The sequence below is a fragment of the Alosa pseudoharengus genome, unplaced genomic scaffold (genome assembly GCF_046254945.1).
Source record: "Alosa pseudoharengus isolate Yale_2024_CS ecotype anadromous, Long Island Sound unplaced genomic scaffold, YU_APseudo_1.1 YU_APseudo_1.1_scf_10, whole genome shotgun sequence".
NCBI lineage: Eukaryota > Metazoa > Chordata > Actinopteri > Clupeiformes > Clupeidae > Alosa > Alosa pseudoharengus.
In genome coordinates this window covers 24,807,354-24,833,777 of record NW_027468565.1, presented here as the reverse complement: position 1 = coordinate 24,833,777, position 26,424 = coordinate 24,807,354, and the positions used below count along the sequence as shown (strand labels likewise).

Genomic DNA, 26,424 nt, shown 5'->3' with positions numbered 1-26,424 from the left:
GTCTATGTCATAGACTCTATTAGAGGGAGAGAAAAGCAGCATTATTTCGGAGTCTTTCAGTAGAACCAAGATCCAGAAAAGACAGTGATGCAGTGGTGAAGCTAGTTAAAGTGTAATTCCTGCGAAAATTGACCCAAGGGTGTTTTTCTGCATTAAAACACATCAAATAAGCCATGGAGACAGTCATTTTCGTTGATCAACCACTTCAGAGCTTGGCCTGGTATATGCTATGGCCCCAAATAGCAAACAGTGGATTAGCTAAGGGCAGTAAGCTAAACGCTTCCCAAATAGCATTTTTTCAACCAGTAATATCGTTCAAAACAGCACCAAACCTCGTCAGTAGCTTGCTTAGGGTCTGTACACATTAAATTAAGCAGCGACAACTTAGTTACGGCCTATTTACGGCTCCCCCATTGTTTACATGTGTTGAATAAAAGTCAATGGGAGCTGTAAATCGTTAATAGAGGTGACCAAAGAATTTCTCCGGATAGCGTGACTGCGGTGCTATTAGGGGGACAGTGTTCTTAACAGTCTTCTGTAATAAACTCCGGGCTCGCTAACTAAGTTGTTGGTGCTTCATTTTTTTCGCCGGAATTACACTTTAAGCGAAGCAATAGGTAAAGGAATTTAATGAGGAACCATTTGTAAATGACTACACAGTAAGAAATCTTATGCAGCAGTGTGCGAATATCGTATGCCCAGAAAAGGCATGTTATTTAGGAAATTTGCAGTAGTTTTTTAATTTGCGCAGTTTTCACGGATCATCATTGCCCTTGGACATTTTCAGCTGGTTTGGAAATTGGACTAATTTTAACATCACTTTTCCCCCTTTTTAAATATATTTTCTTTTTTTTATTTGTTTTGTTGTCTGTCTTGTATGTATTGGTGTCACGGGTACGCTGGCGACTACGCCGCCGTCCGGCATTTTTTGTATTCGTTATTTTTTAAATGTATTTGTCATGTCTTGATGTCATGGGTACGCTGGCGACTACACCGCTCCATCCGGCATCGTTTGTCTTGTTGTTATGTGTCTTGTTTGTGGAGCGCTTTGGGTTGCACTATGTGCATGTTAAATGCGCTTTAAAAATAAATCTGACTTGACTTGACTTGACTAGGAGGTAAATGTCATCTCAAACACAATGGCAGAATGTTTGCCCTAAGCAAGAGTTTTAGACAAGCTGGAGAACACATAGGTGTTGTGGGTGAACACATGTGTGTGTGTGTGTGTGTCTGTGTGTGTGTGTGTGTGTGTGTGTGTGTGTGTGTGTGTGTGTGTGTGTGTGTGTGTGTGTGTGTGTGCGCGTGAGAGAGAGTGTGTGCGTGTGCGTGAGAGAGAGTGTGTGTGTGTGTGTGTGTGTGTGTGTGCTTCCTTTCCTGGTTTTGTAAAGTTGCATTTTACTCAAGTAGGAACATGTGAGAACTGATTGTGTCAGCTGGTATGCCCATTATTAGCCTCACAAAGAGCATTAATGGGTCTAATCTCTTTCCCTGTAATTTACCTCACAATGAACGTGAATGGGTCTAATCTCTCCCTGTAATTTACCCCACAATGAGCGTTAATGGGTCTAATCTCCCTCTTTGTAATTTACCTCACAATGAGCGTTAATGGGTCTAATCTCCTTCTTTGTAATTTACCTCACAAAGAGCGTTAATGGGTCTAATCTCTCCCTGTAATTTATCTCACATTGAGCGTTAATGGGTCTAATCTCTCCCTGTAATTTACCCCACAATGAGCGTTAATGGGTCTAATCTCCCTCTTTGTAATTTACCTCACAATGAGCGTTAATGGGTCTAATCTCCTTCTTTGTAATTTACCTCACAAAGAGCGTTAATGGGTCTAATCTCTCCCTGTAATTTATCTCACAATGAGCGTTAATGGGTCTAATCTCTCCCTGTAATTTACCCCACAATGAGCGTTAATGGGTCTAATCTCCCTCTTTGTAATTTACCTCACAATGAGCGTTAATGGGTCTAATCTCTCCCTATAATTTACCCCACAATGAGCGTTAATGGGTCTAATCTCTCCCTGTAATTTACCCCACAATGAGCGCTAATGGGTCTAATCTCTCCCTGTAACTTACCCCACAAAGGGAGTAGAGGTGTAGGGGTGCAGTGGTGAGTAACCTCATTGTAAAAGTGTAGGGTGCATTTTGTTATTGTCTCATCCGCTCAGGACAACCGGATCAAAACCTCAAAGTACAACATCTTCACCTTCCTGCCCATCAATCTCTTTGAACAGTCCCAGCGGGTGGCCAATGCCTACTTCGTAGTGCTGCTGATACTGCAGGTAACCACCCACAGGAACAGCCAACATAGGTACAGCATGGGTACAGCCGACTACATGGGCACAGCATGGGTACAGCATGGGTACAGCTGACTACATGGGCACAGCATGGGTACAGCATGGGTACAGCCGACTACATGGGCACAGCATGGGTACAGCAGACTACATGGGCACAGCATGGGTACAGCAGACTACATGGGTACAGCATGGGCACAGCAGACTACATGGGTACAGCATGGGCACAGCAGACTACATGGGTACAGCATGGGTACAGCAGACTACATGGGCACAGCATGGGTACAGCAGACTACATGGGCACAGCATGGGTACAGCAGTCACCTAACATCAGCCGTGGCCTACTGGTTAGCGGTTCGAACCCCGACCAGTAGGCACGGCTGAAGTGCCCTTGAGCAAGGCACCTAACCACTCACTGCTCCCCGAGCGCCGCTGTTGTTGCAGGCAGCTCACTGCACCGGTATTAGTGTGTGCTTCAACTCACTTTGTGTTCACTAATTCACAGATTGGGATAAATGCAGAGACCAAAAGAGTATATATACTTATACTTATACTTATACTTATACTTTTACATTAGTTTTTTTTAGAGTGCACTTCAGTATAGAGAAAGGAAGAGAGTGTACTTCAGGAATAGAGTGGAGAGTGTACTTCAGGAGTTGAGAGAGTGTACTTCAGGAGTAGCAAGGAGAGTGTACTTCAGGAGTAGCGAGGAGAGTGTACTTCAGGAGTAGAGAGAGTGTACTTCAGGAGTAGCGAGGAGCATGTTCCGGAACTTGAGTAATGGCCTCTCCTGTCTCCTCAGCTGATTCCAGAGATCTCCTCGCTGTCCTGGTTCACCACCATAGTGCCTCTGGTGATGGTGCTGACCATCTCCGCCGTCAAAGACGCTACTGACGACTATGTGAGTCACTCCGTCACAACTGCAGTTTAACTCTAGCTTAACTCTAGTTTAACTCTAGTTTAACTCTATTTTAACTCTATTTTCAGTCAGCTTTACGCCACTTAAAACTTAAAACTTGGGCTATTTTAATCCCATAATCAGTTACCTGTATGCTCCTTTATAATCACTACCAGGGGCCGTGTTGGAGAATGTAAATTAGCATCAAGTACTAGCAGCAGGCCCTGGGCCACTTCAAATGACCCAGGGAAGGACCGGAGCACACAAATAGCTTTTTGAGACTTTTAATTGATGCAAACGTCTAACACAGAGTCTCTGGTCATGCTTTGTGAGCACCAAGTACTATTTACGGTAATCTGTAACATAGAGAGAAAAAAACATGAATTCACCAGCTTACTCTAAGGACACACTACTGTAGCAGTGGTGTCAGATATTACCCCTCTCTGAGATTACATCACCTATACTCACTGATGCTGATATTACCCTGGTCAATTACCCTTCTCTGACATTACATCACCTATACTCACTGATGCTGATATTAACCTGGTCAATTACCCTTCTCTGAGATTACATCACCTTTACTCACTGATGTTGATATTACCCTGGTTAAGTACCCTGGCAGTAACTGGCGCGTTCTCGGTTGCAGTTTCGCCACAAGAGTGACCAGCAGGTCAACAACCGCCAGTCTCAGGTCCTCATCCGGGGAAAGTAAGTTCCTCACACACTCTTCCTCTTTTCTCTTCCTCCTTTCTTTCTGCCTTTCTTTCATTTTCTTTTCCCTCCTTCACCTGAACAGAGAAGAGAGGAAAGGAGTAGCACAGTGGCTGGTCTTTGCCAACTTCTCTCACGTGTGTGTGTGTGTGTGTGTGTGTGTGTGTGCGCGGGCGCTTTTTAGGCTGCAGAATGAGAAGTGGATGAATGTTCGCGTGGGAGACATCATCAAGCTGGAGAATAATCAATTTGTCGCTGTAAGTTTATTATCTGATGCTCGAGGGGATACAAAGGGCTTTGTGTGTTTATGTGTGTGTGTGTGTGTTTGTGTGTATGTGTGTGCATGCATGTGCATGTGTGTTGTGGTATCATTTTTATATAGGTTTCTTATTTACTGAAATGTTTAGTTTAAGTATGCATATGTGCATATGTGAAAATGGTTCCCTTCATCCTTCTGTGCCCCTGAAGTCTCCCTCTGTGGAAATTTCCAGAGAGTGAGAAGACTGTTTGGAGTCATTTTGACCACAGTGTGTGCATGTGTGTGTGCATGTATTTGTATGTGTGTGTGTGTGTATCTGGGGTGGAAATTAAATATTTTGTCCACCTGCCACTGTGGCTGGTGGATTCCAAAATCTACCAGCTACTCAACTTTTTTACCGGCCACTAGAGAAATGGTATGAAAATGTGATATCATGATTATAGTAACCAAAATGATCACAGTTATCTGCATTATTGCGATACGATTAAAATGTGCTAAATTTTGCCCTAATCCTACCAACTGTCCTCCAAGCACAGTAGCAATAAAACTAAAGGTCAACAGAACCACATTCATATTCCATAGTGTCTCTTAAGACTCGTTGGTGTGATTTCTGGAGCATCATGTTCAATTTAATGACTAAGAAGAAAAGTTAAATTGTATTTATTGTACACAAAATTCGATTTCTATCTGCCGCGAGTCACGTCAGGTAAACTGCAGCTGATTTGTTTGGGACAAGCTGCCATCTGTTCTAACTCCTCCCGGCTAGAATTTTGACAATTTTAAGTTCACGTTGACGTAGGAAGTCAGACACAGTTACCCCGCAGTTCATCTCGTATAAGCCTAATGAGTATCATTCCTCATCGCCAAAGTCACTCACTGAGCAAATTCAAATTGTGCTCTCGCGAGAACTCTGGATTTCCAGGGTACCGCCAGTACACAAATTCACCCGCATTTGGCAGGTGGCGGGTGCTAATTTACCATCCCTGGTGTGTATGCGTGTGAGTGAGAGTGTGCATATGTGCATGTGTGTGTTGGGGTTTCTCTAATGCATCAGGGGTCTCCCACAGAGCAATGCATGATTTATTATCCCTGTCTGTATCTCTCTCTCTTTTGTCTCTCTCTCTTTATTTTTTCTCTTTCCCTCTCTCTCTTCTCTCTATCTTCCTCTCTTTCTCTCTATCTCTCTCTATCTTCCTCTCTTCTCTCTTACTTTCACTCTACTCACTCTCTCTCTCACACACACTCACACACACTCTCTCTCTCTCTCTCCACCTCTCTCTCTCAGGCAGACCTCCTCCTCCTGTCCAGTAGTGAGCCGTATGGCCTGTGCTACATCGAGACAGCAGAGCTGGACGGGTGAGACTCAGGCCGTAGAGCAGTGCAATGGACCCTCAGTGTTCAGGAGACACAAATAGCTGCGAGGTCCAAAATGGTTCACATACAAAATGGGTCCTAATAGAGACGCAGTGTTCGGGCAGGCACACACAACACGACACGAAAGTCCTACACTTCTGACACTTGATGATCCTCGGTTTAAAACGTGGCTCAGTCTGCCCCTGCAATGCTGATCACATCTTCTCTGTCGTTTCCTTTTTCTCCTTTCATTTCTCCGGACAGGGAAACTAATTTAAAAGTCCGGCAGGCCTTGACTGTGACTTCGGAACTGGGAACCGATATCTCCAAACTTGCCGAGTTTGACGGTAACATGTTTTCTTAAGCACTCCTTTCGCGTGGCCATCAAAAATGTATTTTGACGAAATGCTGTGTTCAATAACGAGCATACAGAGCTGGCATGGCCCCATGGTAGAGCTTTGAGGTTCCACGGCAGAGTTTTGAGGTGCCATGGTAGAGTTTTGAGGTGCCATGGTAGAGTTTTGAGGTGCCATGGTAGAGTTTTGTAGCCTGACGAAGCCATACTCAATTCTAGTCGAATTTAAGTCTGATACTGCTCCATTGGGATGTGATTATGGGGCGAGTTTAAACCGATACAGGGGGTACTGTAAATCCTGTAGGAAGATCACCCGAACCATAATTCCACAATTGCCTTAACATTGTTTTCTGGTCGTTTTTTAAAGTTATTGCACTGTCAATATCTTCTACAACAGACGCAATGGCGAAATCTAAATGTTTACCTTCTAGCAACAGTGTATTTGTTAGGGAGAACCGGGATGAATGAAACACTTTGTAATTAAACGTCATTTACAAAGACATCGTACCATACTGAAAGCTAATATTTTGTCACTAGCAAGCTACATCTGTCCTCTGTCAAACACATTTGCATTATCAGCTCTAAACATCTAAACAAAACCGTTCAGGAGTTCTTCTGGTTCAAACCGCTCTGGTTCGGGCATAGTTGCTCCACAACGGAACAAGTCCAGACCGAACTTCCCGACTTCAAATGTTGTGGGCAGGGCTAAGTTTGGCTGGCTTCCAGGCTAAGAGTTTTGAGGTGCTATGGTAGAGTTTTGAGGTGCCATGGTAGAGTTTTGAGGTGCCATGGTAGAGTTTTGAGGTGCCATGGTAGAGTTTTTAGTGTGGCACTCATGTCTATTTTTGAAGCAGCACAATTAGATTAAAGTGCTGCACAGGAGGCTGATGTGAGCATGTTTCTGCTGGAGAGAGGGAAATCGAGAGAAAAAAGAGGAGAGAAGGAGAATGAGAGAAGGAGAAAGAGAAGGGGGCATCCAGGCTGTTGTTCTGAGGCAGTGATAATGATAAGTCCATTCTGTTCTTGAGCTATTGTTAGTGATGTGATAATGGTTATTCCATTTTGTTCTTGAGCTATTGTTAGTGATGTCTTTCTCTAGCGCTACGATTAGTGGTATCATCCTCTCAGACTGTGACTAGTGATGACTTTTTTCTAGGTCCTGATCAGTAATATATACTCTGTGGTTATGATCAGTAATATATACTCTGTGGTTATGATCAGTAATGTATATTCTGAGGTTATTATCAATGATGAAAATGATTAGTGATGTACTGTAAGGTTATGTCCAAGGTTATGATGATATTTACTCTTTGTGGTAATGTGATGTCAGTTTCAGAGGCTGACTGATGACAATCTCAGATGTAGGGATTGGTGATATCTTTTTTGAATGTTATTAGTAATGTCTATGGCAGCCTCTTCTGTACATGAAACATGTTCTCAAATGGTCAATTATAGCTTGGATAAAGTGTTTTTATCTGGTGCCTTTTCCTGTGTGTGTGTGTGTGTGTGTGTGCGCACTGTTAAGATAGGTATGGTATCAATAAATAAAGACCTATGTGTCCTGTTTGCCCTGAGAGGTATAAAATGCTTGAGCATGCGCTAACAGCTCCTGCCCTCTACTTTGTGCTAGTTTGTCTAAAGGCCAATGACAGGTCAGTCGTCAGGTTAACGACTAATGGCCCCCTGTCCCTCTGGGCAGTCGCCAAGCTAACAGCTAATGGCTAACGGCCCCCTGTCCCTCTACCAGGTGAGGTGATCTGCGAGCCGCCCAATAACAAGCTGGACCGCTTCACGGGGACGCTGCACTGGTGCGGGAGCAAACACCCGCTGGACAACGAGCGCATGCTGCTGAGGGGGTGTGTCCTCAGGAACACCGACTGGTGCTTCGGCCTGGTGGTGTTTGCCGGTACATCTGACCACACACACACACACACACACACACACACACACACACCACACACACCACACACACACACACACACACACACACACACACACACACTGACACACACAGAAGAACACACTCATCCCTCTGACTCTCTGGCCTGTGTGTGTGTGTGTGTGTGTGATTGAAACCCCTCTGCTCCTGTTCAGGACCCCAGACCAAACTGATGCAGAACTGTGGGAGGAGCACCTTTAAGAGGACCAGCATAGACAAACTGATGAACACGCTGGTGCTGTGGGTGAGTGTGTGTGGGTGTGTGTGTGTGTGTGTGTGTTAGTGTTAGTGTGTTTGTGGGTGAGTGTGTGTGTGTGTGTGTGTGTGTGTGTTTAGCATGTTTAAGAAGACCAGCATAGACGATTTGACAGCTGACCTGCTGCTGCTGATTTTTCTGCCCAGTCTGGCTGTCCTGTGACTAACCGCCCAACTTGCAAATGTCTGTGTGAGAGAATGTGTGTACAACAATGTGTGTGTGTGTGTGTGTGTGACAGAGAGATAGAAAGAAAGTGAGATAGAGAGTGAGAGAGAGGGGGGGGGGGGTCTGTATGTGTGTGTGTGTGTGTGTGTTTGGGTGTGAGTAATGGGGAGAGCAGAGTCCTCTCACACCGCCCACACCCTGCCAAGAGAGCATGAGAAATGTCATTCAACTGTATGCATGCACTTCTTCATCTATTAATGAATTAATTAATTTTGAATTAGTAAATAGATAAATAAATCAATGCCAGTGGCTTCCTGAGCTGCATGGGCATCATCCTGGCAATAATAATAATGATAATAATGATAACGATGATGGTGATGATGATGGTGATGATAACAGTGATGATGATAATGGTGATGGTGATGGTGATGATGATGGTAACGGTGATGATGGTGATGGTGATGGTGATGGTGATGATGATAATTGTGGTGATGATGATGATGATGATGATGATGATAATTGTGGTCTCCAGATCTTTGGCTTCCTGATCTGCATGGGGATCATCCTGGCGGTGGGCAACACCTTCTGGGAGGTGCAGGTGGGCGGGGCCTTCTGGGCGTGGTTGCGCTGGGGGCTGGGCAACTCCATCTACTCCGGCTTCCTCACCTTCTGGTCGTACATCATCATCCTCAACACCGTCGTTCCCATCTCCCTCTACGTCAGGTTAGTCAGCAACACCACCACCATCATCACTGTCCTCAACATCGTCAGCAACATCACCACCATCATTACTATCCTCAACACCGTCAGCAACACCACCACCATCATCACTATCCTCAACACCATTATCAACACCACCACCATCATCACTATTCTAAACACTGTTATCAACACCACCACCATCATCACTATCCTCAACACCGTTATCAACACCACCACCATCATCACTATTCTAAACACTGTTATCAACACCACCACCATCATCACTGTCCTCAACACCGTCAGCAACACCACCACCATCATTACTATCCTCAACACCATTATCAACACCACCACCATCACTATTCTAAACACCGTTATCAACACCACCACCATCATCACTATTCTAAACACTGTTATCAACACCACCACCATCATCACTGTCCTCAACACCGTCAGCAACACCATCACCATCATCACTATTCTCAGCACCATTATCAACACTGTCATCAACACCACCACCATCACCACTATTCTAAACACTGTTATCAACACCACCACCATCATCACTATCCTCAACACAGTCAGCAACACCACCACCATCATCACTATCCTCAACACCGTTATCAACACCACCACCATCATCACTGTCCTCAACACTGTTATCAACACCACCACCATCACTATTCTAAACACCGTTATCAACACCACCACCATCATCACTGTCCTCAACACCATCAGCAACACCACCACCATCATCACTATTCTCAGCACCATTATCAACACCACCACCATCATCACTGTCCTCAACACCGTCAGCAACACCACCACCATCATTACTATCCTCAACACCATTATCAACACCACCACCATCACTATTCTAAACACCGTTATCAACACCACCACCATCATCACTATTCTAAACACTGTTATCAACACCACCACCATCATCACTGTCCTCAACACCGTCAGCAACACCATCACCATCATCACTATTCTCAGCACCATTATCAACACTGTCATCAACACCACCACCATCACCACTATTCTAAACACTGTTATCAACACCACCACCATCATCACTATCCTCAACACCGTTATCAACACCACCACCATCACTATTCTAAACACTGTTATCAACACCACCACCATCATTACTATCCTCAATACCGTCAGCAACACCACCACCATCATCACTATCCTCAACACCGTTATCAACACCACCACCATCATCACTGTCCTCAACACTGTTATCAACACCACCACCATCACTATTCTAAACACCGTTATCAACACCACCACCATCATCACTGTCCTCAACACCATCAGCAACACCACCACCATCATCACTATTCTCAGCACCATTATCAACACTGTCATCAACACCACCACCATCACCACTATTCTCAGCACCATTATCAACACTGTCATCAACACCACCACCATCATCACTATCCTCAACACCGTCATCAACACTGTTATCAACACCACCATCATTATCATCAACACCATCATCAACACCACCATCGTTATCCTCATCACCGTCATCAACATCACCCTCATCATCGTCCTCAACACAGTCATCAACACCGTTATCAACACCACCATCATCATCCTCAACACCATCATTGTCATCCTCAACACCGTTATCAACAACACCATCGTTATCCTCAACACCGTCATCAACACCGTTATCAGCACGACCCTCATCATCATCCTCAACGCCGTCATCAACACCACCATCTTTTTTTCTCAACACCGTCATCAACACCACCATCGTTATTCTCAACACCATTATCAACATGAACATCATTCCCATCTCCCTCTATGTGCTGTTTTGTGTGTGTGTATGTATGTGTATGTGCGTGTTTCTTCACCTATCACGCTATCTCTCTGCTGATGAGTGTATGTGTGTGTGTGTGCGTGTGTGTGTATGTGTGTGTGTTTGTGTATACATATGTATATTCTCCAGCGTGGAGGTCTTGCGTCTGGGCCACAGCTACTTCATCAACTGGGACAGGAAGTTGTTCTACAACCAGCGGAACACACCTGCGGAGGCACGGACCACCACCCTCACAGAGGAGTTGGGGCAGGTGGAGTTCATCTTCTCCGACAAGACCGGCACCCTTACCCAGAACATCATGGTCTTCAACAAGTGCTCCATCAATGGCACCACATATGGTAAGACTACAGCACACACACACACGCACACACAAGAGCACACGCACGCACACACAAACAAGAGCACACACACACACACACACACACACACACACACACACACATCCAAACAAGAGCCACACACTCAACAAACTGCAATGGCTCTCTCTTTTCTTATATTCCCATGTGCAGGGGATGTGTATGATGACTTTGGCCTTAAAGTGGACATTACTGAGGTATGACTCATCATCAGGTCCAGTGACATCACACAGTTGTGCACACACACTGCAGTGGCTTCCACCAAACAGCCTTGCACTACTAGCTCTAGTACCACCACCTCCTCCTCCCGTATAACCTCACTAGCTCTATTACCACTTCCTAGCTCTATTACCACCACCTCCTCCTCCCATACAACACTATTAGCTTTATTACCACCTACTAGCTCTATTACCACCTTGTCCCCTCATACAACACTACTAGCTCCATTACCACCAGCATCAACAATTCATTTGTGGAAATATAATTTTAGGGCTGATTTACCACAATGTACCCTGTGTAGTATTGTATCATGTGCTGTGTTGTCCCCTCTATGTGTGTGTGTGTGTGTGTGTGTGTGTATGTGTATGTGTGTGTATACCACCTTCTGCTTTGTCTGTGTGGTGCTGTGTTCACTCCAGAGGATGCCGTGTTAGTGTGTGTGTGTGTGTGTGTGTGTGTGTGTGTGTGTACCACCTCCTGCTCTGACTGTATGCTGTGTTGTCCACTGCAGAGGACGCCGTGTGTGGATTTCTCCTTCAACTCGCTGAGTGACCCAAAGTTCCGTTTCCATGACAGCAGCCTGGTGGAGGCTGTCAAGGGGGGCGGGGCTTGTGTGCAGGAGTTCTTCAGACTGCTGGCGCTGTGCCACACTGTTATGCCAGAGGAGAGGAACGAGGGTACACCTACACACACACACACACACACACACAAACACACACACACACACACACACACACACACACACACACACACACACACACACACACACACACACACACACACACACACACACACATACTCATACATATCTGTCCTGTTCTGGACTCTTCAGGAGAGCTGGTGTACCAGGCACAGTCACCTGACGAGGGTGCTCTGGTCACTGCCGCGCGGAACTTCGGATTTGTGTTCCGGGCCAGAACTCCCGAGACCATCACGCTGAATGAGATGGGCCACTCCGTCACATACCAGCTCCTCGCCTTCCTGGACTTCAGCAACGTCCGCAAGAGAATGAGTGTCATCGGTAAATTACCCTCCACTAATGTCCCTGACCAAAGACAAGAGGCTCCCTCGCACTGACTGTAAAAGCCTGCCATAGTTATGTATTAAATGGTTGTTTCAGACACACTAACATTACGTGAGTGTCTGAACTGAGATCTGCAGTGGGTTCGTTTTCATCACAATTTTGTTGTGTATCAGTTTCTTATTGCTTATTTGTTTGTTTATTATTGATTTATTGTATTTTGTTTGTGCTAACTGTGCTGTCTCTGAGCAAGGGGATGTCAAGCTTGTTATGGCGTGGCTTTCCTTCCATATCCCAATCAATAAGAATTGATCCCATGGCTGAGGCTGAGGCTGGGGCTGCCAGCGACACTTTAGCTGTAACAGCACTCTCTCTCTCTCTCTCTCTCTTTCTCTCTCTCTCTCTCTCTCTCTCTCTCTCTCTCTCTCTCTCTCTCTCTCTCTCTTTGTGTCCCACAGTAAGAAACCCAAAGGGTGAGATCAAGCTGTATTCCAAAGGAGCTGACACCATTGTGTTTGAGAGGCTGCACCCTTCTAACGAAGAACTCATGTATACTACCTCAGAACACCTCAATGTAAGAACTCATGTATACTACCTCAGAACACCTCAATGTGAGAACTCACTACCTCAGAACATCTCAATGTGAGAACTCATGTATACTACCTCAGAACACCTCAATGTGAGAACTCATGTATACTACCTCAGAACACCTCAATGTGAGAACTCACTACCTCAGAACACCTCAATGTGAGAACTCATACTACCTCAGAACACTTCAATGTGAGAACTCATGTATACTACCTCAGAACACCTCAATGTAAGAACTCATGTATACTACCTCAGAACACCTCAATGTGAGAACTCATACTACCTCAGAACACTTCAATGTGAGAACTCATATATACTACCTGTACCTCAGAACACCTCAATGTGAGCTTCACTCTATTCTTCCTCAGACTCACTCTTTACTCTGTGAGATGCGGATATTTGTCCTTGCCTAGACACATTGAACGATCGCCCAGTGAAGTAGGATTCAAACCAGGAGTGCGCTTTCCCTATGATCCCAATGGTTGAATAGTAGGATGTGGTGGCCGACTGTGTCAGAAGCCGCCCACAAGTCGAGCAAGATGAGAACCGAGGACTGAGCTGCTGCTCTGGCTGCCTTTAAGGCTTCTGTCACAGCCCAGATATCAAGGGGCTGGCGGACTACTGTCGGCCCACTGGGGGCAGATCTGCTCATCGGTTCTCTGGCGGCCATTCACGATTAATGGTTGCTGCTCTGTGGTTTATTTTGGCAAATTAATCAAACATGTATAATTTAACTAATTGACGTGGGAGAATGTCAGTGGTGGATTCGTTGTTTTTCAAAAAGAAGTGGACAAGAGGCATGATTTTCAATAACGCACACCTGCAGCTTCCTACACACCTGCAGCTTCCTGCACACTCTTTAGTCTGTTCCATTGTGTGTTTTGCGGATGCTAAGAAGCCTTGCCTCGTCTTTGAAGGATTTGACTCAGCAGGGCTCAATTCTACCAAGCACAATCCTCAACTTTTGAGAGACAGCCTCAGTGAGAGATGAATAAAGGAAGTGATTCGTCATTCACTGCAGGAAACTGAAGATATGCCCTAGGACTGCTGCATGTTGGGTTTCTCGTTGCGCCCTTAGACAGGGGATACAAAGAAGGACATAATAGCTATTAATTCAGTTTAGTCCACAAGTTTAGTCCAGGTCTTATTAATGCAGAGTGTTCCAAGTCTATAATCAATGTCTTTCTCTGTGCCATTGAAAGTAGCTGAAAAGTATGAGTTTCCTGCCATGAATAGTAAGCCTTTGTATATAGTAAGCTTTTGTACATAGTAAAGTCTTTGTGCTGTTTCTGCATCTTATGTGCCATGGAGGTGACAGAGGGAGCAGGATTACACCTTAAATTAGGACCGATGTTCTGCTCTAGGAATAGTCTGTGGTGTTCTGCTCTAGGAATAGTCTGTGTTGTTGCAGCTGAATGAAAAGTGAAATTGCACAGCTCTCTCTCTTTCTCTCTGCTGATTGATGCATCTGCCTGAGGGCCTAATCAGCCCTCATTCACCGTATCCAGCCAAACACATGTCCCTCTCAACCAGTCGTCCTCTCCATCAGTCCTGTGTGCACTCCTCTCCATCAGTCCTGTGTGCACTCCTCTCCATCAGTCCTGCGTGTACTACTCCTCTCCATCAGTCCTGTGTGTACTACTCCTCTCCATCAGTCCTGTGTGTACTACTCCTCTCCATCAGTCCTGTGTGTACTACTCCTCTCCATCAGTCCTGCGTGCACTCCTCTCCACCATACCTGCGTGTACTACTCCCCGTCTCTGTTTAAAGCAGATATGCGTCTGGACCAGTACAAAATAAACCATATACTTAATAAACGATATACTCTGGCTGCGGTGTCAGCCCCCCCCCCCCCCCCCCCCCCAACACAGGTAAAAATGGTTTCATGCTGTAACATTATCAACACTGTGCTGTGTGTTTGTCCCAGGAGTTTGCGGGCGAGGGCTTGCGGACGCTGGCGTTGGCTTACAAAGACCTGGAGGAGGACGCATTTGGGGAGTGGATGAAAAGGCTGCTGTACGCCAGCACAGTGTTGGAGAACCGGCAGGAGCTGCTCAACCAGCTCTATGAGGAGATAGAACAGGACATGATGGTGAGCACAACACAAACCACTCACTGCCTACTACTAACACCAACTACTCACACAAACTAATCACTGCCTACTACTAACACCAACTACTCACACAAACTAATCACTGCCTACTCACCCCAACTACTCACAGCCGACTCACAACCTACGACTCACAGTATTTCCCACAGAATTGAATTCTATTTGTGGTGGTAGGTTTGCAGAATTAACCTGAATGCAACAGTTTTTAACAAATTAGTGCAGTGTGGTTATGATTCTAACCAGATTTAAGCACAATTTAGTACAGCCAGGAAAATCATTGTGTGATGGTCAATGTTGATATTGTGGTGGGCCGCCACAAACAAGTCAATGTATGGGAAATACTGACTCACACTTACTACTCACTGCCTACTAGTCACATCCTACTACTCACACCAACTACTCACAGCGTACTCCTCATACCAACTACGCACATCCTACTCACACCAACCAATCACAGCCTACTATTTACAGCCTACTACTCAGTACAATTACTCACACTAACTACTCACAGCCTACTCTTCACACCAACTACTCACATCCTACAAGTCAAAGCCTACTATTCACACCAACTGCTACTCACCAACTACTCACCACCAACTACTCACACAAACTACTCACCGCCTACTACTCACGCCAACTACTCACATCAACCACTCACAGCTTACTACTCACACCAACTACTCACAGCCTACTCACCACTCACAGTCACACACACACACCACTAACTACTAACTACCCCCCGCTCACTGTCACACACTGCTAACTACTGTTTGAGTAAGAGCTTCTTCCTTCCTGCTGGCCAGCTGCTTGGTGCCACAGCCGTGGAGGACAAGCTGCAGGAGGGCGTCCCGGAGACCATAGCCTGCCTAAGCCTGGCCAACATCAAGATCTGGGTCCTCACCGGAGACAAACTCGGTAAGCAGGAGGGGGGAGGGTCCAGGACGGAATGATTACGTGCTGAGTTGTGCAAGGTTCTCTTATCTTAGGGAGTGACCGTATAAAAGATGTCTCAATCCTCAGTTGATGAATGAAACAGATTTTATTGCTGCTATATCACCCTGACCTTTAGTTGACAGCCATGAGTGTCAATAACATGTTTTTTTATACTTCTGTATTATTTCTTGGTTCCTGTTGTGGTTTCAGAGAAAGCCTTGTAGGCTGGATTCTCATGTGACATCTTTGTTTGTATCTCAACATCACTGAAAATGAAGACTACCCTCAATGAACTTCCGAGAATAAATAATGGTTGAATGAGTGAATGAATGAATTAATGAATGAATGAATGTTTGCATGTTTGCTTCTGTGGTTGCAGAGACAGCCATGAACATCGGTTACTCGTGCAACATGCTTCGGGACGACATGGATGAGGTGTTTATCATCTCAGGACACTCGTCTCTGGAGGTCGGGTGCGAGCTCAGGTAGGATGAGCCTAAAGCTAAAGGATTCAGAGATCTGATAAATATGTAAACATGGTAGACCTGATGAATATGAAAATATGTAACCATTATAGACCTGATAAATATGTAAATATGTGTAAACATGATAGACCTGATAAATATGTAAATATGTAAACACAATAGGCCAGTTGCTTCCTTGTCTGCTAAATAGCCATTTACATTAGTGTAAAAGCTGCTTGTCGCTGCTCATTGCTGCTTGGTGTTTGGTGTCGAGCCCTGATTGGCCTTAGAGGAGTTGTGTCGCGATGCCAACCTCCTCTGCCCTGCATTAGTGACGAGCTCTGCAGTGTGGCATTCTGCACATTAATTAAAACATAACAGACTTCCTGCTCTGTGAACTGTGGAGTGTTGCACTCCTGTGAGAGTGTGTTTGAGACATGCTCAAATACACTCTCCCAGGATGATACAGCTGTGGAATGCTATGGTGTGTGTGTTGGTGTGTCTGTTGATAGTGTTATCAGCTGTGGGTTGACTGACACCTCCGCCCTTCTGTCTGCCTGGTGGATGGAGTGCTTCTTTTCCACTTACGCATGTACAGTTAATGACCTCTCTGCCTTACTTGTGAAGCACTTTATGTCAACTCCTGTTGTTTTTAAATGTGTTACATAAATAAAGTTACTTGACTTGACTTGACTTGACTTGTGTGTTGACTGGCGCTCCCCTCTCTGTCTGCCTGGTGGTAGGAGGGCCAAGGAGCAGATCCTGGGGCCCAGCTGTGCCAAGCTCAGCGCCACCGGGAAGTCCTTCTCCTCCACCAGCGATTCTGTGTTTGAAGAAACCATTATTGCAGAGTACGGGTTAATCATTAACGGCCACAGTTTGGTAAGTCAAAAGTAATGATCATCATTACTTCCCCCCTGGAGTTGCTCCAGAGATCTGCAGTAATTTTCTCCATGCCTGAGGCTTTGGAGCAGGTCTCTGATGCTTCCTGAGTCTAGCCCTGAGGCTTTGGAGCAGGTCTCTTATGCTTCCTGAGTCTAGCCCTGAGGCTTTGGAGCAGGTCTCTGATGCTTCCTGAGTCCAGCTCTGAGGCTTTGAAGCAGGTCTCTTATGCTTCCTGAGTCCAGCCCTGAGGCTTTGAAGCAGGGCTCTGATGCTCCCTGGGGTGTAATGAGTGAACTCTCTGATTTAAGAACACAGAGGCATGTCCACTAAAAACTCCAGTACGTGGACATTTCTGTTTGTTCCTGTATGATGGTGAGCTGAGCCCAACATATCCCAACAGGGGTACACACCTGTGTGTAGGTACGGGTTGTCTGATTCTTCAAGGTCTGATTCACAGCTGTATCATCCAAGTTAATTAACTTACTTTATTTGTTCTGAGAGAAATGTGTCCTTTGCATTTTACCCATCTGGTTGCATTTAACCCAACCCACACACACACACACACACACAAACACACACACACACACCCACACACACACACACACACACACAAGGAGCACACACATACTCTCTCACCGTCTACATCCCCCCCCCCCAACTTGCCCCCCCCCCCCCAGGCCCAGGCTCTGGAAGTGGACCTGGAGCAGGTGCTACTGGACGTGGCGTGCCTGTGTAAGACGGTCATCTGCTGCAGGGTCACCCCCCTGCAGAAGGCTCAGGTGGTCGAGCTGGTCAAGCGGCACAAACGTGCCGTCACCCTCGCCATCGGGGATGGTGCCAACGACGTCAGCATGATCAAGAGTAAGAAAACGCTATACCTGTGTCACACCTACTATATTATACCTGTGTCACACCTACTGTATATCATACCTGTGTCATGTCTATTTCATACCTGTGTCATGTCCATTTCATACTAGTGTTATGTACATATTCCATATCATACCTGTGTCACACCTATATCATACCTGTCATGTCCATTTCACCTGTGTCATGTCGATGTGTCATGTACAGTTCATATCCCATATTATACCTGTGTCATGTGCATATCATACTAGTCATATCCGTATCCCATATCATATCACCTGTGCCATGTTGTCATGTAACATGTGTACATTTCATATCTGTAAACACTATCAAGGCCATATCCATATACAGTATAGGATGACACGATAGACCGAGACAGATGACCTACAGTAGTGACCGCGGCCAACCAGCAGATCCCCATTCAGACAGAGAACCAGCATTTCCCCATTCAGACAGAACCACTAGAGAACCAGCAGATCCCCATTCAGACAGAACCACTAGAGATTAGAGAACCAGCAGATCCCCATTCAAACAGAACCATACATTTATACATTAGCAGACACCGTTGTCCAAATACACATATGTCAACTACATTAGGCTACAAGGGATTACATTGTCGTGCCTTGCTCAAGTGGAACAGTGGAAGCCGAGAATTGAACCCACAACTTTTCAGGCTACTGCACGCTAGCCCAGCTCCTTAACCACTACACTACTGCTGCCCCGAACCTCTAGAGAATCAGCAGATCCCCATTCAGACAGAGCCACTAGAGAACCAGCAGATCCCCATTCAGACAGAACCACTGTCCTATCAGGAGTATCGCTGTTCAAAAAGAGCCAGTGGCAAACCAGTAGGGCAGTTTTTAACACAGATTCCTTCATAAGGCTAGAGACCTTGGCATCCGCAAAAGGGCATTTTCAAACTACCACCTCTGTTTCAGAGATTTTCTCATTAGCACAAAGACATTGTCAAACAAACACAGCTCTGATTCAAACAGAGATGATCCCCTCAGCACAAATGAGGAACCAGTGCCCCCTGGGGCTAGATGCTGCTTATTACACCCTGAGGGCAGAGAACTCCAGGCACCACCTTTCGATTAAGCGTTTAATGGTGCAAGTCCTCCCCCACTGAGAACTGAGAAATGAGCTTGTAAATTGATGAGTCCTGCTGTCAGTGTAACTTCATTCCCTGCCATAGGCATTGTGAGCTGAGATTGGGTATGAGTGAGACTCTCTAAATTGTGAAGATGACACACACGTCCTTCTGCTGTGCAGGCTGTTGTCTCACTTAAGGAAAATGCCAGATACATTTGATCTGAAGAAAAATCACAGATTCAACAGTGTCAGCATCAGCAGTGACAGTGTCTACATTTGATGCTAGATTTACCGGTAGTTAGTCTAACTCCAGCCTTTGCTTTACCTGTGAATTTGTACCCCTCCATGTCTGTGTGTTGTGTTCTCTTACCCCTCCATGTCTGTGTGATGTGTTCTCTTACCCCTCCATGTCTGTATGTTGTGTTCTCTTACCCTTACCCCTCCATGTCTGTATTTTGTGTTCTCTTACCCCTCAGCGGCTCACATTGGCGTTGGCATTAGCGGTCAGGAGGGTATGCAGGCGGTGTTGGCGTCCGACTACTCCTTCGGTCAGTTCCGCTACCTGCAGCGGCTCCTCCTGGTCCATGGTCGCTGGTCCTACCACCGCATGTGCAAGTTCCTCTGCTATTTCTTCTACAAGAACTTCGCCTTCACGCTCGTCCACTTTTGGTTCGGGTTCCTCTGCGGCTTCTCTGCGCAGGTGACACATACGAGAGTTATAGAAACTATCCAAGCTACCTATAGATATGACTTAATCACATGAGAGAGTGTTCTAGATATTACCCAAACTAGGACAGAATGCTCTATTTTGTAGGGACCAGCCTGCATTGTGTGTAAACTGGCCTTGTATTGTTCTGTCTGTGTGCTGTGTGCTCATGTTGTGATGTGTGTGTTTGTGTGTATGTGTTGCTGTGTGTGTATTGTGTGTTTGTGTGTGTGTTGTGCTGTGTGTATGTGTGTGTGTGTGTGTGTTGTGTGCTCATGTTGTGATGTATGTGTTTGTGTGTGTGTGTTGTGCTGTGTGTGTGTTGTGTGCTCATGTTGTGATGTGTGTGTGTTGTGTTGTGTGTGTGCTAATGTTGTGATGTGTGTGTGTTGTGTTGTGTGTGTGCTAATGTTGTGATGTGTGTGTTTGTGTGTGTGTTGTGATGTGTGTGTTGCGATGTGTTTTTGTGTGTTGTGCTGTGTGTGTATTGTGTGCTCATGTTGTGATGTGTGTGTTTGTGTGTGTGTTGTGCTGTGTGTGTGTTTGTGTGTGTGTTGTGCTGTGTGTGTATTGTGTGCTGATCTTGTGATGTGTGTGTGTGTGTGGCTCTGTTCTTTGCCAGACGGTGTATGACCAGTGGTTCATCACGCTCTACAACATCGTGTACACGTCTCTGCCGGTGCTCGCCATGGGCCTGTTCGACCAGGTACACCTGAGACCTGCCAGCCTCAGCCAGACACAGTCACTGCAGAACTAATGTTACCTGTCAGACACAGCCACCAGCGGTACTAATGTTATAGATACAGCCACCAGCAGAACTAATGTTATTGATACAGCCACTAGCAGAACTAATGTTATAGATACAGCCACTAGCAGAACTAATATTATAGATACAGCCACCAGCAGAACTAATGTTATAGATACAGCCACCAGCAGAACTAATGTTATAGATACAGCCACTAGCAGAACTAATGTTATAGATACAGCCACCAGCAGAACTAATGTTATAGCTACAGCCACTAGCAGAACTAATGTTATAGATACAGCCACCAGCAGAACTAATGTTATAGATACAGCCACCAGCAGAACTAATGTTATAGATACAGCCACTAGCAGAACTAATGTTACAGATACAGTCACCAGCAGAACTAATGCCCCCTTACCACATTAAACTCCTAGGGAGCTCTCAGCAGAATCATTGCTTTAAGCTTTCACCTGCGGTTGCTAGTTACTAGTATCCCAGCTTGGTTATATGAAACACTTTGTGCTTAGAGGGAGCTGAGGATCATAATGGAGACTAGAAAGACACCTGTGATGTGAACACACCTACACACCTGTGATGTGAACACTGTAGTTTACTCAGTGTGTTTCTCTGTCCTCCTCTGCTCCCGGTGCCTGTGTGCCCACGATGCCCCCTGTGTGCCCAGGATGTGAACGAGCAGTTCAGCCTGCGCTACCCATCACTGTACCGGCCCGGCCAGCTCAACCTGCTCTTCAACAAGCGCAAGTTCTTCACCTGCATGCTGCACGGCGTCTTCACCTCCTTCGTTCTCTTCTTCCTGCCCTACTGCCTCTGCCTCTCCGCCATCCGCGACGATGGCTCGCACGTATCAGACCAGCAGGCCTTTGCCGTCACCATAGCAACCTCCCTGGTCATTGTGGTCAGCGTGCAGGTGAGAGTATCCCCACACAGATGAGCTGAAGGGTGTGTGTGTGTGTGTGTGTGTGTGTGTGTGTGTGTGTGTGTGTGTGTGAGAGTGTATCATCTCTCATTCCTCTATGACTGTTCTTGTGTGGTAACATCCATTTTAATATTCCTTCTTGTCCATTGTGACTGTTCCTCAGATTGGCCTGGACACTAACTACTGGACGGCGGTGAACCACTTCTTTGTGTGGGGGAGTGTGGCCATGTACTTCGCCATTCTGTTCGCCATGCACAGCGATGGCCTCTTCAGTATATTTCCCAGTCAGTTCCCATACGTTGGTACGTACTCAGACCTCTAGCGCATTTATATAGTGTATTACATATGTATACCTACGTATTACAAGTATAAGCATAAGTATATATAAGTATATATACTCTTTTGATCCCGTGAGGGAAATTTGGTCTCTGCATTTATCCCAATCCATGAATTAGTGAAACACACTCAGCACACAGTGAACACACAGTGAGGTGAAGCACACACTAATCCCGATGCAGTGAGCTGCCTGCTACAGCGGCGCTCGGGGTGTGTGTGAGGGGTTAGGTGCCTTGCTCAAGGGCACTTCAGCCATTCCTACTGGTCGGGGTTCGAACCGGCAACCATCCGGTTACAAGTCCAAAGCCCTAACCAGTAGGCCACGAACAAGTGTACAGTGCATTTTAACTGTATGTTGTAGTTTTTACTGTTTGATTTTTATGTTTGCTTGACATAATGTGTAATGACTGGTAGGATATATGGAGCTAAAAGTGTATGCATTTGTGTGTGGGTATGCATGTGTGTGTTTTCGTGTGTGTGTATATGTGTGCGTGCATATGTGTGTGTGTGTGTGTGTGTGTGTGTGTGTGTGTGTATGTGTGCGTGTGTTTGTGTGGGTGAATGCACGTGTGTGTTTTCTTGTGTGTGTGGACGTGTGCGTGTACATGGGTGTATGTGTGTGTTTGTCAGGAACGGCCCGTAATGCCCTGACACAGAAGAGTGTGTGGTTGGTCATCTTGCTGACCACGGTGGTGTGCATCATGCCCATGCTGGCTGTGCGCTTCCTCAAGAAAGATCTCCACCCCTCCCTCGCAAACAAGGTCAGAACAAACTCCCACACAACATTCATCTAGATTCGTCTAGATGAGCCTGTATGTCTATATGAGTGTTGTTTATGTGTCTGAGTGTATGTATGTGGATCCGAGTGTGCGTGAAACTGTGTGTTCTCTGAGTGAGTATGTTGTCTTTGTGAATCTGTGTGAATAAGTTTTCTGTGTGTGTCCTGTGTGTCAGTTTGTGTGTTGTTTATGTGAAGCTGTGTGTGTCAGTGTGTGGGTTTGTTTTTGTGGGGAGCTGTGTGTGCGTCAGTGTGTGTGTGTTGTTTATATGAAGCTGTGTGTGTTTTATCTCTGTGAATGAGTGTGCTCCGTACCAGAATGTGGGAAGTTGTGTGTTATCTTTGTGATTGTTTTGTCTGTGTGGATCTGAACTGTGTGTTGATTTGAGCCTGTGTTTGTGTGTGTGTGTGTGTGTGTGTGTGTGTGTGTGTGTGTGTGTGCACAGGTGCGCTTGCTGCAGAGAGCCAGCAGGAAGCAGCGTCCCCAGGAGCAGAGTCTGCGACGTGCCCGGAGGACTAGCTCACGGCGCTCGGCTTACGCCTTCGCCCACCAGCAGGGCTACGGCGAGCTCATCACCTCCGGACGCAACATGAAGCTCACAGTCTCCGCCCACAGCTCCGCCCCCACCGACAAGAGCAGCAGCTGGATCGGCTCCATCCTCGGGAAGAGGGGCGGCGTGGAGGAGGAGACGGGCAGCGAGGGGCCCGCTAGAGACCCCACAGATGGTATCGGGGCCCCTGGACGAGTGGCTAGAGACCCCACAGATGGTATTGGGGCCCCTGGACGAGTGGCTAGAGACCCCACAGATGGTATCGGGGCCCCTGGAGGAGTGGCTAGAGACCCCACAGATGGTATCGGGGCCCCTGGAGGAGTGGCTAGAGACCCCACAGATGGTATCGGGGCCCCTGGAGGAGTGGCTAGAGACCCCACAGATGGTATCGGGGCCCCTGGACGAGTGGCTGGGGACTCCAAAGGGGGTATCAGGGCCCCTGGACGAGTGGCTAGAGACCCCACAGAGGAGGCTGAGGAGGGTCCTGTGACAGAGATCGTAACCTGATGACCAGAGACAGACACCACAGCACACTTAAACACACACACACACACACACACACACACGCACACCAGCTGACACCACATACAAACACATACACCAGCTGACTCAAGCTGTGTGAGGAGGCGGTGTGTGAAGCCTCTCAGAATGTACCTCCGTCCCAAACACACACCTCACACACCACACCGCCCCGCACAACACTGCACAGCACAACACAACACAATAAAGCACAGCAAAAGGGACTGCCCCTCAGCACACAGACATCAAAGCATTATCTTTCTTATGAACGTCTACATATCAGATCATATCTTCCGTCAGTTCAGTGGCTTACCTGCAGGAGATTTTTAAAATCTTTTATATTACAATAAATCTCCAGATTACTCTGTAATAGTGTTACATGAGCTTGCATTATGGATGTGCTGGCCTGTTCTGTGATAATTTTCCAGAATATAAAGGTGAAGTGAAAGTATAAGTAATAAATAAAAGTAATAAAAGTATAGTGAAAAGATGAGAGAGACAGTCTGCATGAGAAGAGACGAGTGGCCTTCCTGCTTATAGTACGCACTGGGAAGAGACAAGTGGCCTTCCTGCTTATAGTACGCGGTGGGAAGAGTCAAGTGGCCTTCCTGCTTATAGCATTTATAGTACGCACTGGGAAGAGTCAAGTGGCCTTCCTGCTTATAGCATTTATAGTACGCACTGGGAAGAGACAAGTGGCCTTCCTGCTTATAGTACGCACTGGGAAGAGACAAGTGGCCTTCCTGCTTATAGTACGCACTGGGAAGAGACAAGTGGCCTTCCTGCTTATAGTACGCACTGGGAAGAGACAAGTGGCCTTCCTGCTTATAGTACGCACTGGGAAGTGACGAGTTGTTCCCGTCACAAGCGAACCTCAGACCATCTCTCTGCTCTCTGAGGCATGAGTGCTTTACAAGGCCACCATCTCAGCACAAGCACATATACAATATATATTTGAAGAAGTATGTCATCAACAGAAATATACACAAATACTTTTTTCCCAAATGGATACATTTCAGTGCATGTAATGTAGCCTTGTGGGTAAGGATAGTATAACTGTCTGTAACTGATTCAATTAACGTTACCTCAGCCAACTAAACGATGGTCTGCGACTGTATACATGATTGTAGGGGACGAAGGTTTCTGGAGCGAACAACTGTGTGCCTTTCACATCGCCCAGAGAACCACATATGCACTGACACTGCATCTCCCAGAGAACCACATACGCACTGACAATACTCTGACAGAGAACCACATACACACTGACACTACATCTCCCAGAGAACCACATACGCACTGACATTACATCTCCCAGAGAACCACATACGCACTGACACTACTCTGACAGAGAACCACATACACACTGACACTACATCTTCCAGAGAACCACATACGCACTGACACTACATCTCCCAGAGAACCACATACGCACTGACAATACTCTGACAGAGAACCACATACACACTGACACTACATCTCCCAGAGAACCACATACGCACTGACACTACATCTCCCAGAGAACCACATACGCACTGACATTACATCTCCCAGAGAACCACATACGCACTGACACTACTCTGACAGAGAACCACATACACAGACACTACATCTCCCAGAGAACCACATACGCACTGACACTACATCTCCCAGAGAACCACATACGCACTGACACTACTCTGACAGAGAGACGGGGTGCCCAGAAGCATTTACTCCATATGATCCGTATGAGATGCGAGTTACGCAGTTATCGGCCTAATCCCAAAGTGAGCCCTGAGGACTAAGGACTAAAGACTCACAGACTTAATCGATCTCAGGTGAGTGAGTGTGTGAGGCCACATGGGCTCAGATATAAATGGGATTGGGACAGCACTTCACAAGATCACATGTACCTTGGCGATGTTTAATAACAAAGCTGTTGCTGACTGTTGCACCATGCACGTGTGCCGTGCTGTTGTTTACCTTTGTAATTTCCGGATTTCCATATGGTCTCCACGCTAAACGTCACAACGCTTTGATCTGTGGGTAATTCCCTTTGGTGAAGTCTGCACCGATGCACTCACAGGAAGGGCTCGGTAAGTGTGTGCTCAAACCCTCACACCTTTTGAAATGTGACATTGGGACAGCCCTTAGCTACTAATTTTGCGAGAATACGCAGCAAAGTCTGTGAGTCCGGACTTTGGGATTGGGCCATCATGTTCCATGCATGCTGCCAATGTTTAATTTTTGACATATATGTATGAAACACTGACTTATTTGTTGTTTTATTTATCTGCATGGACTTTTATACAAAATGTTGTGCTTTTTTATATTATAATGAAATTTTAATTAAATGTGACTTTTTTTAGTGAAGATTTTCCTTTGATGATTACTGTTTTTATTCTGATACACATGTCTATAAATGTAAATGATTTGTAAACTTGCTGAATTCACAAGTTGAAAATAAAATGTTTTTCTATGTATTTCATGTTGACTGTCAAGTGTTATTGTACAGTGGTTCAAGGAGGAGACAAATCTAGACACAGTAACTTTGATCTCATCTCCTG

At 46.0% G+C, this 26,424-nt stretch overlaps 1 protein-coding gene across 8 annotated transcripts in view; it reads left to right on the top strand.

Annotated features, from left to right (window-relative positions):
• The window catches only part of atp8b4 (ATPase phospholipid transporting 8B4), a 37,284-nt gene extending 10,944 nt beyond the window's left edge, over positions 1 to 26,340 (top strand). For all 8 annotated transcript variants that reach the window (XM_076268581.1, XM_076268611.1, XM_076268603.1 and 5 more), the window contains 25 exons: positions 2,174 to 2,287; positions 3,102 to 3,200; positions 3,844 to 3,905; positions 4,093 to 4,165; positions 5,453 to 5,523; positions 5,785 to 5,867; positions 7,623 to 7,781; positions 7,970 to 8,058; positions 8,768 to 8,958; positions 10,907 to 11,115; positions 11,287 to 11,330; positions 11,864 to 12,029; positions 12,185 to 12,373; positions 12,832 to 12,947; positions 14,889 to 15,053; positions 15,875 to 15,986; positions 16,384 to 16,489; positions 17,212 to 17,350; positions 18,031 to 18,214; positions 19,786 to 20,009; positions 20,638 to 20,721; positions 21,443 to 21,688; positions 21,861 to 21,999; positions 22,664 to 22,794; positions 23,258 to 26,340. In XM_076268581.1, the coding sequence (XP_076124696.1) occupies positions 2,174 to 2,287; positions 3,102 to 3,200; positions 3,844 to 3,905; positions 4,093 to 4,165; positions 5,453 to 5,523; positions 5,785 to 5,867; positions 7,623 to 7,781; positions 7,970 to 8,058; positions 8,768 to 8,958; positions 10,907 to 11,115; positions 11,287 to 11,330; positions 11,864 to 12,029; positions 12,185 to 12,373; positions 12,832 to 12,947; positions 14,889 to 15,053; positions 15,875 to 15,986; positions 16,384 to 16,489; positions 17,212 to 17,350; positions 18,031 to 18,214; positions 19,786 to 20,009; positions 20,638 to 20,721; positions 21,443 to 21,688; positions 21,861 to 21,999; positions 22,664 to 22,794; positions 23,258 to 23,869 (3,807 nt within the window). In that variant the 3' untranslated portion in view covers positions 23,870 to 26,340. The remainder of the gene's footprint in view (positions 1 to 2,173; positions 2,288 to 3,101; positions 3,201 to 3,843; positions 3,906 to 4,092; positions 4,166 to 5,452; positions 5,524 to 5,784; positions 5,868 to 7,622; positions 7,782 to 7,969; positions 8,059 to 8,767; positions 8,959 to 10,906; positions 11,116 to 11,286; positions 11,331 to 11,863; positions 12,030 to 12,184; positions 12,374 to 12,831; positions 12,948 to 14,888; positions 15,054 to 15,874; positions 15,987 to 16,383; positions 16,490 to 17,211; positions 17,351 to 18,030; positions 18,215 to 19,785; positions 20,010 to 20,637; positions 20,722 to 21,442; positions 21,689 to 21,860; positions 22,000 to 22,663; positions 22,795 to 23,257) is intronic.
• The last annotated feature ends 84 nt before the right edge of the window (positions 26,341 to 26,424 follow it).